This window comes from Melospiza georgiana, chromosome 10 (genome assembly GCF_028018845.1).
Source record: "Melospiza georgiana isolate bMelGeo1 chromosome 10, bMelGeo1.pri, whole genome shotgun sequence".
NCBI classification, from domain to species: Eukaryota; Metazoa; Chordata; class Aves; order Passeriformes; family Passerellidae; genus Melospiza; species Melospiza georgiana.
This window is the reverse complement of record NC_080439.1, coordinates 14914871-14928290: the sequence shown is the minus strand read 5'-3', so window position 1 is coordinate 14928290 and position 13420 is coordinate 14914871. Positions and strand designations below refer to the sequence as shown.

The 13420-nt window shown below is 41.2% G+C and overlaps 2 protein-coding genes across 7 annotated transcripts in view; one reads left to right on the top strand and one right to left on the bottom strand.

The window, feature by feature from the left end:
- TRIP12 (thyroid hormone receptor interactor 12) overlaps positions 1-13124 on the bottom strand; it is a 77783-nt gene extending 64659 nt beyond the window's left edge. For 5 of the 6 annotated variants that reach the window (XM_058030749.1, XM_058030752.1, XM_058030753.1 and 2 more), the window contains exon 1: positions 12976-13124. The gene's annotated coding sequence lies outside the window, so the exon portion shown is untranslated. Of the gene's footprint in view, positions 1-12737; positions 12754-12975 lie in introns of those variants that run through there. The other variant, XM_058030751.1, reaches the window with a different exon arrangement.
- Positions 9729-12860, top strand: LOC131087627 (basic salivary proline-rich protein 4-like). The gene is made up of 3 exons (XM_058031409.1): positions 9729-9788; positions 11791-12111; positions 12522-12860. The coding sequence occupies exons 1-3, from the start codon at positions 9729-9731 to the stop codon at positions 12858-12860; spliced, it is 720 nt and encodes a 239-aa protein (XP_057887392.1).
- Positions 13125-13420: the final 296 nt, after the last annotated feature.

The window sequence follows — 13420 nt, the reverse complement described above, 5'->3', positions numbered from 1 at the left end:
CATCCTCTTATAAGCCATTTAATAAAATGCACTAGTAAGGAAGACAAACGAAAGGGTATTTAACTGGAGAGGGCAGCTTCATCATGGTGCAAGATAAAATAACTCTTCACAACACTTTCGTAAAAAACATCCAGGGAATGGAGTGGCTTCAGGAAAAGATAAAAGAAAGAATATGAAGCAGACAGGCTTGTAAAGAAAGACTGAAAATATCTGGAAGTGAGCCAGTTTCTTCCTACCCCTCTGCACAGTATCCTACATATGACAGGTAAAATGTACTAGTAATCCTAATATCTTTAGCATCTCCATTTCCCAATGTAAAGTCTTGGAAATACATCTTTTCTCCCATCAGCTACTGGGATGAGGTGCTAAGGAGAGCACCTCAACCCCTATTAGCTACCAAAGATGCCAAATTATTGCACTAACTTTGGGTCTTTATTCTATGCTTTTCAAAACTTATCTGTATGTTTACTTTGGATTTAAAGGCTTCCCTGACAGACCAGTTTTGGGACATAGACAACATGTACTGCTATTTGGAAACAGCCTGATCTGTCCAACACAAACTTCTTCCACATAATTGAAAGCTGATGAAAACACAGCTCTCCAAACATGCAGTTATCTATGAAAAACTAATTGAAACTATTTCCTATTAAACAGCTATTTTGGTAAAAAGTGGAGAATATAAAGCATCTAACATTGAATTTTCACAACAGAATTCTAGAGTCATTTTTTCTTATATCAAGGGCAGAATATATCACTAGCATATTACTAACATGGTATTGTTTATTATATTAAACAGTTACATGATAAGAGCCTGAAAGTTTCAGAAGTACTTGTTCATTTTCAAGGAAAATATTTCAGATGGGGCATCACAGTCTGTGTTTTGTAATGGATACTTTTTAAATTCATATGACATCATAAATACTCTGTACATATGCAAGTACAACAGACGTTCTGAGCCAAACACCTACTTGTTTTTTGGGGTTTTTTGTAACTCCATTAATTCTAAGCTTAGTGATGATTACACTTCCTTATACTCTTAATACAATATTTAACTCTAGTGCTACTGAAGTTACAGCGCAGACTAAGGAGACAAAACAAACAGGCCAGACTTGAGGGCAGTAGAGCTGTGAGTCTGCACTATGCAGTTGCTCAGCTGAGCTCCATTGTATCTCCCAAAGCATACCAAGTACTGATGGAAGGTAAGAATCCCAACTACATTTCTTGGAAGACATCCTAGTGAGTATGGTCACCCAGATAAAACAGGAAGCCAAGTTACTTGCTCTAATCCAAACCTACATGGAAGGCTTGTGTACTATACAGAAGGTAATTTCCAACTATTACATGTATTTATCCAAAGTTCCACACACCTCACAGGGTATGGGGAGATAGAGTACAATCATAAGCTTCACTATTATGCCAGTGCAGATCATTTTCATGTTAAAATTCAGCACATGAAACTTAGGGAGTTGGTCAAAACTATAGATTGCATCTGTACAAGCTGACAGAGACAACTTAAAACCTGACGTTTTGATCTATCACCGTTGTCACAAGTTAAACTTTTCAAATTCTGATGAAGCAACTTGAAATTACATCAGCTTCTCCTCCACTCTCCCACCACAAACACTACTCCAGTCTACTGAAGTACAAAGAACAAAACAGTTTAAATGATAGCCAGTCACAAATTTGTATTTTCAAGTTACTCCCACTTCCAAGCTGGGCCACCAACCTTTCCAACAATAGAGCAAACACACCCCAAGAATAAATGCATTTCTAATTTGTTGTCATAACCTGGAATACTATTAAGTAGTAACAAACTACCTTGCTTTTGGATGCATCTAAGCTAAACTTAGACATTTAAATCACTATACTCTGCCACAGGTTGAGCTGCTGCTTCTAGCTGCCACAGGTCTGGGCTTGCACTAGTCACATCCTGCATTTGATGTTGTCAACAGAAAGCCCAACTCCTTATCAAGTAGGCTTTTTTACCAGGCAGATCATCTACATAAAGCAAGAATGGGGGTTCACAAGCCCCAGCTCAGCAATGTTTCAAAGGGTTAGGTGAAAATTGGAGGAGATACAGTACCTTGCATCTCCTCTACTTGTCACACTCAGTGATCTCTGAGCAGCATTCCTGAATCCATGGGTACAAAACAGAGTTTTTGAATTCCTTGACTCAGTTACTCAAGGCTCAGGCATGGCAGGTTAACATCTTTAGAATGCCTGAAAACTATCTCTCCTGGTAGATGTAACATTTATGACAACACAGCTAAAATCAGTGGTACGAAAACTGAACACTTGTACATCCTTCTGCACTTCAATTTTTCTCCTCAAGTTAGCCTTTAGCTGGCAACTAGGTATTTTTCACAAAAATCAGGTATTTAAAGTCATCTAGCCTAAAGCAATACAAAAAATACAGTAAGGAAGAATTGTCTCTCTGCTTTTAAAGAGACACCCTCAGTGCTGACTGTACTTCCAGAATAGGCCTTCTCCTTTGCTGAGAGACAAAGTCTATTTTTTTCAAGTACTTTACACAGGAGAGCCTGTGTACCTTCGCTTCCCTATGTCAGTAGTGCTGTGACATTGTATTTGTTTACTCCATGAATTTATGTAGGTAGACATTCTCATTGAACCAAAGTTTCAAAGTTTAGCAAAATGTACTCTCTGATGAGGGCCACAGCTTCCACCTGGTAGGCTTCAAAGCTGTGTTACAGCAAACACACTCAAGTAAGAATATTCTACCATTCAGATGTAGCTGGACTTAAAATATTCACAGTTACTCTGAACACACATTCAAGGCCAAGGTTTTGAAAAACAACTGGAAAATAGTGTCTCTGTAAGCTGTGGGTGCTTAAACTTAACATTTGAAGGCAGGCAATAATGTTCAAATTGTAATAGTATTAAATCTTGAAATCATACTTCAGTAATGATAGGACATCAGCAGATTCCAGAAGCAAAAGATTTCGGTTTTTGACAGCAGAACTCTGGACACTTGTTTCTGTTTCCTGGCTCACAGAAGAGAGGTCATTCATATTTTATTTCTGTTTTGTTAAACCCAAGACTATTTAAATTTCTTTTAAGTAGCATCCACACAGACTGCATCATTGCACAAATTTAACAGAAAGTGTTTGTAATGATAGAAGACTATTACCCATAGAAGAAAACTATTAACTAAGATGAAAGCTTGGTTATTATTATTGCCTTGCTTATTTACAAATAACTACACAGGTGATATGGTTATCTAAACACAGAGCTCTTCCCTTAAAACTTCCCTTTTTCCAAAATTATCAAAACTTGCAAGTCCCCTTTTCTCTCCTCTGTCCCTCTCCCAAAATAGTAAGGATATATGCAAATATGGAACAGTAAATGATTTTAAAGAGACACTTGCAATGCTATGAAGTACAATATTACCACTCAATATGGAGATGCTGTACTTCAGTACTGAACCCAAAAAGCATTTTCTGTAAGCCAAACCCCATCAGCATGTTCCAGTTCCTTCCATAGTGATGCAGCAGGGGAATGGGAGAGGAGGTGTGGAAGAGGAACCAATGTTTAGGTGTATGCACCATTACTGAGAATTCTCAGTGCTTATCTGAAATACTCTACCCCATCACAGTGGGCCTTTGTCAAGAGACATGAATTCCAGCTGAAAACCAGAAGGGTGATCTTAAAGAAGTTAACTAATAAAACCTGTACTATTTAGCCTGGCAACAAGGCTGTACATACTTTCAGTAAGTGCCAGTACTAAAACATCAACAGAAGAAAATGAAGAGAGGAATAGTATTGAAACAGTTAGCAGGCAAACAGTTAAGAGAAACTTTCAGGCTGGAAACTAGATGATCCTAAATTTTGAGACATGACATGCTGAAAGAATATCCCAGGAGGACTAAAGAATTAAAAGGCAAGTATGACATTGCCCTTACAGACAACTAACAAGTTCTGTTGTCCTACTATGCCCACCAGAGAGGAGATGCTCATGCTGCTCAGCTACAAAAATCTCTTTCAAGGCTCAGTTCCTACAAAAAGCTAGTCCCCCCTTTGGGCCTTTTGGCTAAGGAAGTAACTAAAACACCATTCTTGCTATAGTAACAGACATCCTCTTTCTCAGAACATGTAAGAAGTTAGAGAAGACACTGCAAAGAAGACAACACCTCTATTATCTACAATTTGAGAAGCTTTTCCGGTCTTTCTTGTCCCATGGTACCTACCACTGAAGCTCTGTTATGACTGAAGAGAGGAAACTTGTCCCCACACCTTCTCCTGGGAAAGAGGAGGGGAGGCAGAAGACAGTCCTCCACAAAGCAAGTTACTGGAGTAAGCAGCAAGTTCTAGGATTTAAAAATAAAAAACCACAAACCATATACCACCCTTTTGGATAGGGTTAGTCTGTGCAGAGGTTGTTTACCCAGCTTGATCCTTCTATTGCTGTGTCACTCTGTGCCCATATGTTCATGTTTGATATCTGCCACATGGAAGGGGGGGGGGGGGGGGGAAGCAGGGGGGAGGAAACTTGCCAAAGTTAATATATTCCAAATACCAAACCAGTTATTCCATTTGTGGAAAGAGCTCCATGTAGAACCACCAGACAAAAAACATAGGAATCCTATGAAAGTGCTGAGAAATTTTGTAACTGAGTTGCTAACATTCAACTCAAATGATGTTTGAGTGGGTTACACAACAGAGAAAGTCAAAATACTAACTGAATTCTGCTGTTAGATCAATTGGCACTATCACCTGTTATCTGGTTTTGATTTGCCATCTTACTGAGCTGACTTTCCAAGTAGCCTGACATCATCTTGGTGAAGGAAAACAGTATTGCAAATCTGTGAGCCTAAGAAAGAAACCATTTCTTAGCTGAAGGGGAACAGCTTTTAAATTAAAACACTACACAATTCGGTAATGCAGAGCGATCTACATGGCTTACTTGTGATAAAAGTTTTCAAGATACTCCAACACCACTAAAATAGGTTAAAAATTATTTCAATTAAAATTAATTAATTAAAATAATAGTACAGATGAGTCCTAATAGGGTTGCAAGGTAGATGTGAAACCAACAAACAGATGTGACAAACAGAAGCAACACTAGTTTAGCATAGGCAGACTGCAGAGAACAGGTTGAGGGAGTGTTCCTGATAACACTACAGGTACTACCAGCAAGAATCACAGTTTGCATTCAAGTGTGAGATCTCAATCTGATATAAACCCAAGACTTCATCTGAATAAAATAACGAATGAAGAATTTTTGAAAAACAGATGATACAATTTTTATCCATTACTTGTTACTTAATAGGAATCTACTTTATTTAAACTACAAGAAGAGTTTTAACAGCTTTTGGCTAAGTCTGTAACAGAGGAAAAGCAGGGAATACGCTTTACTCCAAGCAATCTCTGAAGTCATGAAGCATAGCAACAAGTATGGTCACTGCACTGTAGTTTGAAAGTGATAGATTGAGATTACTTGGCCTATCACTGCAGCAGAGTCTCAAAGGCAACTTCACGTTTAGTTAAAGTGTAGTCCCAAAAATTAACTCATCACTACTTTCCTATTTACCCCCAGTTTTTAAAGTTCTCAGGTTCTAGCTTAATTGAGCTCTTCTCCATAAAGCACAATAAAATTGGAATTGTCAGTGCTCATTCTGCTCCAACTCTGGTTTGAGTTGGATAATACATCAAGAACCTCTAAACTCTTAAAAAAAAAGTATGGTCACAGTGCTCAAATGTCAACATTAACCAAAGGCATTAAAGTGGTACCATTCCTTCACATGCTAAATTTCATCTTTCCTCTTCACAGCTAATCTGAAGAGAGCTCCCTCTCTACCCACTCCATTTAAATGTGCAGACTGCATTTAAATGTGCAGACTGAGGTGTGCAATGGCATTTCCCTTAACATGCTTCTTCCAATTCTAGTGACAAAGTGCTGGTGAAAGTTCTGAGGGGCTGTCCAGAGTCAGGTATCCAGCAAGGCTATGTTCATTTGCAAGTCTACAAATACACAGCAGAACTGTATCAACTTAAGAACTGCCATGGAAGAAATTTGACAAACACATATTTCCTATCTTACTTTTGGTAAAGGAATGTATCTGTTCTTCTGCCAAACTTCTTGTAACTGAGTAAGGGAGTGAAACTAACTTCTTAATCCACCATCTTAAGGTATAATTCAATTTTTAATTTTTATTACCAGCCTTTTATTGTAGACTATTATCTGCTAAATATAAAGGCAGAATATTACCAAAGTTAAGATATGGCAACATCCATTATTATATGAACTTGAAAAACACTAGAACAGACTGCAGCAGATCTTTAAAGTACAAGCTGCAACACTTGAATTTGTGACTTAAAGTTTGCCAAAGTTATGCAGCTTCCATCCCCTTCATTAAATGAGATTCAGCTGAAACTGTGTTTTCTCCAGCTGTTTAACTTAAAGATCTCATATGTACCTACCTAGCTATGCAGCTGCTTCACAGGTGCCATTCACTCAGGCTTATTGACACAGCTTATGACTGTCCTTGTTCAGCTGAGCAATTTCCTACCTTCCCCTCACCCCTGTGCAATGGACCTGAAACAACTGCAATGCCCAAGACAAGTGAAGTTTTAAGGAGAAATTACAGTTTGCAGTCAGTCAGTTGATTACAAAAAGTGTATCCCCAAAATAAAGAGGAAGAAAACACTCACTCTCTAAGGAAGACAGAGTTCCAAGTTTAAATTCAGCATACAGCCTATTAACATGCCCCTCAGTTACTTTCTTCATTTGTCCTCTTTAAATGCACAGCCACATCTCACCTGTGATCAGAAGATTCAGTTACACTGCACACACCTTCCAGGACAGGACACTCCCTACACTGAATAAGCTAATTACATAAGGGATTTGACATTAGAAGACACAGAACATTATTAACTTGGATAAGATGCCATCCTCTAGCCCTGACATTAACCACATCTTACAATATTACCTTGTCCAAAAACACTCATCTACCACATATTCCACAAAGGCATATATAATGTAAAGAGAGCTTCTCCTCACTAACTGCAGGAGTAAAGTAAGCAACTAATCATTATACCAGTATCAAGGACATGTAATTCAAGTCCCTTGATGAGTGGGTGGGATGCAGGTGTGTGTTTTTCCTTTTCTTTAGGGCTGGAGGGAAGGGGGAGGAGGGCAGCCATGGGGGATATTGGAGTCCTCCCTGACTAGCGTTACTATGCATTGTTTCCATCTTTTCTTTTTTGGTGCCTCAACTCATTTATGTTGCTCCTGATCCTACAAAAACTCAATGTTTTCAACTCAGAAGATACTATACAAGAGTGTATTTATTTACATGTTTATTTACCAGTACTTTTACATCTAAGCAGTCTTGGACTAGAGCAGAGGTACAGACCAGACTTCAAATGCATAAAAGCCCAGGTACAGCAAGATCCTTTCTCCTGCCCAGAGGTGCTAAGATAAACTATCACAAGCTCAAAGTAAGACAAGTAAGACAGAGAAGGAGAAAAATGAGGGAGAACAGAACAGCATACATGCTTTCTAAAAGACAACACAGCTAAATCTACACCTAGTTACCTTGGGGCATGAGTTTGTCACAGACCTATTTTTCCTAATAGTTTTACTATTAAAAGCTACACCTGAAAATCAAGGTAAAAAATTAGTTACTGCTCTGCATTAACAAAAACTGGCATTAACCATGCTTCAAAAGCCAGCCACAAAACTGACAGAGGTGCACACTGTCAGTATTAAGTCTAATGCCCATCTCAGGGCTTGAGAGCCTTCTGAAAGTTTAACACTTTTGTTTCAAAAAAAAACACATATACCTCAGAAAACAAAGAACACATTTGTATTCTTTTATTTCCAGCTTTACAAAAGTCTAGTCTTTGCCCTTCTTTACATTAAGTTTAGTTACTTAGACTTCATGAAACACAACACAAGTTGTCGGCAACAAGTTCCTCTGAAAGCAGAATAAAAGTGAAATATACTTTGCCTTTCAGATCTTAAAAAAAAGCCATCTTATTCGAAAAGTACCAGGGACCTCAGCTTCCAATTTGAAACACCAAATTGCTCCCTACAACTCAAGGTTCGCATTCCAGAAGATGACTCAGACCCTTTCATACCTTTCAGGAAGGTCAGATCTTTGCAGTTCAGCATGTGCATTTTCTTGTGGACACTGTCAAATCATATAGAAAACACTCAAGAAAATGGGATTTTTTTCCCCCTCCAGTCCATAAGCCAGCATAGTATTACTACACACTGATAGAATCATTCCAGTTTCTTCTCCAAAAATACTTTTGTATGTTTGTAAGGTTTGGGGTTTTTTCTCCTTTCTCACCACTGAAGAAAACAGACCTCCTTTTAGCAGGCTGTAATCAATGAAAAACTACTCAAGGGTATAAGAAGTCAAATGTGAGAAGGGCCAAGTAACATCCTGAGGTTTCCAAAGAGGCTTGTATGAGTCCTTACAAGAGAGGCTTTTCTGCAGCAACTGAGGGCAACCATGGCTTGAACATCATTGCTAATATTTCTCATGTATATTGAAGTCCAGTATTAAACTATCATGATTAACCTTTTTGATAATACACCTAAGTTTTCCATTTCTCCTATATGAAAACAGTATTTCCATTTTTCCTTACAGAGTTGACCATCTACTGCTCCCAGGGCAGTTTGCTGCCATATTTGTACCAAGTACCTTCATGAATGAATTTAGACTGGCAACAGTCAGTACCTTGCAAGACAAGCATCATAACAGACAAGGAGAGTAAAGAGATTGGTTCTGTGTGCTTGAACCCTAACTGCCAGACAGAACTGAAGGAGAATGTGCATATTTACACAGTTGGACTCTACCAACTTGATAGCAGGATGAGGAGAACAATTGCTCCTCAAACTGATCTTCATACAAAAGCAACCATTGCTGGTATCTGAAATCAGGCAGAAGCCAGCTGACTTAGCCCTGTCCTCCACAGACACTGTACATTTGATAGGTAGCTAAAATTTCTCCGTTTGCAGAAGAAAACTTTAAAACATGAATTCAGCAACTGTTTTGTTAAAAAAAGCAATCCTGAGACAAGTGGCTACATACAAGCATTTTTGTCATTATTGCTCACCACTGAGAACTCTGAAAATAGTTGTGCTCCTTGAGAAGCACTTTATTTCATATAAACTGAAAAAAAACTACATGAGCAGGAAAAAAAAAGTTAATATGACTTTGCTTTGCAGTTACCAACTTCATGTCCCAAGTTAAAACTGATCTATGGAAACCCCCAGCAAGGAGTTGCTTCATATACTACCATAAATCTGTTGTGATACCATGTAGTAATTAAAATATTAACAGCACATTTAAAATATTACTTTTTCAGAAAACTAAGCATACTCACCCAAAGCTAATATATTACTATATTAAAAAAAAAAAATATCCACTGTGGTACCACCTTCAGAGTCACTACTGAATGGGGCAGTGATACCTTGATGAAAAGAGTATAACAGAGTCAACCAAGTGCTTTATAGGGAGTGTTACTAATTTGACAGGTGATGAACAGGACACAGATCATCCAACAGGCCAATGGGAGATCCCAGAAACACCCCGGGTTAAGTTTTTGCCAAAGCTCTAGTTCACCATGTTGTACAACTTTAGTATTTGATTATTGATTTTTGTCACAAAAATTTAGTCTCAGTGTGACAAAAGACAGATCCATGACCAAAAGTGTTCTACATGATGCTAGCCAAGTAGTTTGTTAGAAAACATAGCATGGCTTATAACTACAAGATTAACACAGATAGCTGTGAGATTCATTTAGCTGCAAATCAGGTACAAACACATAGTTTACTTACTAACTTTCCTACCTCTGCTTCAGCTTCATCACTTAGAAACAAAAGGAATTTAGTCAGGGTATGCTTCTGGACTGGTGCAGGTAAGTAACTGTGTAAGGACCCACATGGAAATTGATCATGTCTCCACTGGTGGCATTAAAGACAAATGCATCTTATTTTTGCTAAGCTGCTGCAGAAGGAATAGTGTTGTTGTCACCTATGGCTTTAGGCCTCAAATTTAGGAATGATTTTATAAGAAAAAGTTTTCATTACAGGTTTTTTTTCTGTAATATTTGCACTCTGGGTTTGAAAACAGTCAAACTACAATACAAAAAGGAAAACTAAAAAAAAAAAAAAAAAAAAAAAAAAAAAAAACCAACCACACAAAAACTTGTGCATGATTCCTGATTAGGAATGACAACTTTGATTATTCATTTACTGGGAAGATGCAGAATATTTCCCCTAATGGTCACTTTGACCTGAAAAACTTTTGCAAGACATGAAAAGACTCCATTTTCATAAGCTCTTACTCAACAGGTTGGCACTCCTACTGAAGTAGATCTGCTATATTAATATATTAATAAGCAGTAATGTCACACTGTGGATGACCTACAATCTTTCTACTAACAGCTAAGACATGTTTAGGTTCCTACCTAGGCAACCATCTGGAGACTGAAGTCTTAAAGGTTGTTAGCTCAAGTTTACTACTCATTTTTCTCAGAAAAACCCTAAGAAGGGAAAAAAAAAAAAATCTGATTACCTCTATTTCTAACACAACAATAAGACACACCAAACAATAAAACTTAAAAACACCTTTGCATTTAACATCAAAAGAACTGAGCTGCTCACAATCAGCTGCATTTTAAAAATACAGAAACTACTACAAGTTAAAAACATGTATATTGCCAAAAACTTTAGGCATAATTTTCAGAATTTATTCACCAGACCACTGTTTTAAATTTCTTAGTTCAAATACAACATATTTTGTTAAAATATCAGCTGCAAAAACTGAAATACAAGCATTTTCATAAACACATTTAACTCCTGTTGATATTAATTAAGTAGGCTGCCAAAAAATATAAAGATGGTTATTTTTCCAGCACCTTCGTGTCCATTACATATATTTTTGCATACATAAAATACAACTTGCTTAAAAACTTATAGCTTAACAAAAATCTTAATAAATCTCAGAAACCTCAGAAATCAAATACCAAAAAAAATTTTAAAAAAAATTTTAAAATAAAAAAAAACCCAACCCAAAGCAGAACCCCAGCTCCGTACAATTAGAACTCTAGTTCTGAGAGTGAAGAGGGAGAACTGAAGAAACTACACCAGAGATAAACAGAAATAATCACAGGAATGCTTGCTAGCTTTTGAAGTCTTATAAAAGTATTATCTTACAAAAGTATTTTTCACAAGAAAATCTTGAAAATTTTATTTAAGTGCTCAGAATTCCTCTTCTTTCTCATTATGATAGATGTACTTGAAATTTATCAGCTGGTTACTACTCAATTCCTCTTTATGGCAGCCTTTAAAGCACCAGGAAGCTCAAAATTCGTATTACACAAAACAAAGCAGTGGAAGTTGGTCCGAGTTAAGTTTTGCATTACACTGTTAAAAGCTCTGAATCAGTATTATTTCTGCTGAACGAGGCAGGAAGAAAAAAAAAAAAACCAACCTGAACTCTTTTTAGAGGAAAAAAAGAATTTAAAACAAAAATTATTACTGGATTGCTACACATAACAAAAACACTCCCAAAACAAACTACACACTCTCTGAAAGCGTTCCTAAGTTCTATGCCAGACTTACAGAATAAATTTAGGCCAGTACCAAGCACTCATTTCTTCCCCGTGTGTAAATGCGACACAATCAGGCCTCACATGCAGGCCTCTCTCTCCAACACAGGCAGGACCTTTGTTCGATACGTCGATGTTTTTCCCCCAAAGCCCTTGACATAACTTTCCATTCTTTCCCCTATTATTTTCCGGTTCCCCGTCTAGACTTTGGGACTGCCGAGCGGAGCAAACCCCCGCCTGCCGGAGAGCCCGAGCACTCGGAAGGGGGAAGGGGGAACAATAAAAAAGTTGGACACAGGAAGACAGGCCTGCAGCTCTGCCGAGAGCCCCGGCCTGGGTTCCTTCCCCTGCCCGGATCCCCGGGGCAGCAGGCGGGAGCCCCAGCGCCAGCGGCCCCCTCGAACTTGTGCCACGACCCAGCCCCCCGGGAGAAGGGAAGGAGGAAGAGCCAGGCAGGAAAGGCAGAACCCAGCGTTTGATCAGCCTCCAAGTACGACGCATTATGCAAGCAAACGCAAGGACCAGGCAACTTGCTTCTTGACTGAAAACAAGAAAAACATCAGCTCGAAAACATTTAGCTGCGAAAATAATCCCTTTCGTGGGCAGCCAGCTTTGTGACTCCGACCCCATGGGCGCCTCCGTTTTCTGCCCACCTTCTTCCTGCCCCCAAAAAAGCTTGTGAAATATGGACGTCGGCCGATTGTTTAGCATTTTTACCGAGCTGGGCAGGAGGGAAAGAAAAAGCTATTTTTTTCCTTTAAGATATTCCCTAGCTTCTTTAGAAGGGAACAAAAAATAAAAGGGGGGTGGGAAAGAAAGGACCACTAAGGAAAAGGGGGCCAAGCGAAGTGGGGGAGGGAAGACAGGGAAGGGCATCGAAATCGGCACGGCAGTGTCAACACTGACACTACCCTTTTGTATCAGCAGCCACATAGGGCCCGCCGAGGGCGGCCGCGCTGCCGCCCCCCTCCCCGCCAGGCGGCCCGGGAGAGGCCAGGGGGCCCCCGGCACCCCTGCCCGGGGTGGGGGGGCGAGGGATATCCCTGCAGCGGGCTCAGGGACTGCCTGGCCATTTTGTCAGCTCCGTTTCCACCCCTTCCTTGCACGGCGAGGGCCCCATTCCACCCCTCCGGGCCGCCCCATACACTCACCAGCACGGCGCCGCGTCGTTCCCGGCTCCCATTCGCCCCCCCACCCCCATCCGCAACAATGCTCCGGGATGGCGCCGCTCCCCTCCCCCTGCCCCGGGCCGCCAGGAAGGGCAGCTCGGCTAATGCCAGGATGACACAACAGGCCCGGCCCGGAGTCGCCGAGGGGCCCAGCGAGCGCCCCGCCGCCCCGCGCCCTCCTCCCCGGCGCCCCCCGACCGAGCGGAGGGGCCCCGGGTACCTAGTTTGTCCCGGTGCGGCCTCCGCAGACGCTCCGTGCCTCCCTCCTCCCGGCAGCAGCCGCCTCGCTTCCCTTCAATTATCAGCTGAAGCCGCAGCACCGAGCGACGCCTCGTCCGCCGCCTCCGCCGCCGAACCCCTTCCAGCGGCGCGAGGGGGAGGCCGCGGGACTACTTTCTCCTGGCGCCGGGGCCCCGCCGGGGCCCGCGCGCGCCCCGGGCCGGCGGGCGGCCCCTGCCCCGGCTGCCGCCCCCCGCGCAGCCCCCGCCGCGGCCCGCAGCGCGGCCCGCTCGCTGCGCTCGCCGGAGCCGCTGGCGGCGGTCGGTATCCCTCCGCCGGGGTCGTCACCTCGGGTCCGCGGGAATGTCCCCCCTCGGGGCGGCCAGGGGGCGGCCGGGGCGCGGGTCGCTGGTGGCACCGGCGGCGGGGGTCAGACCCTGCCCGGC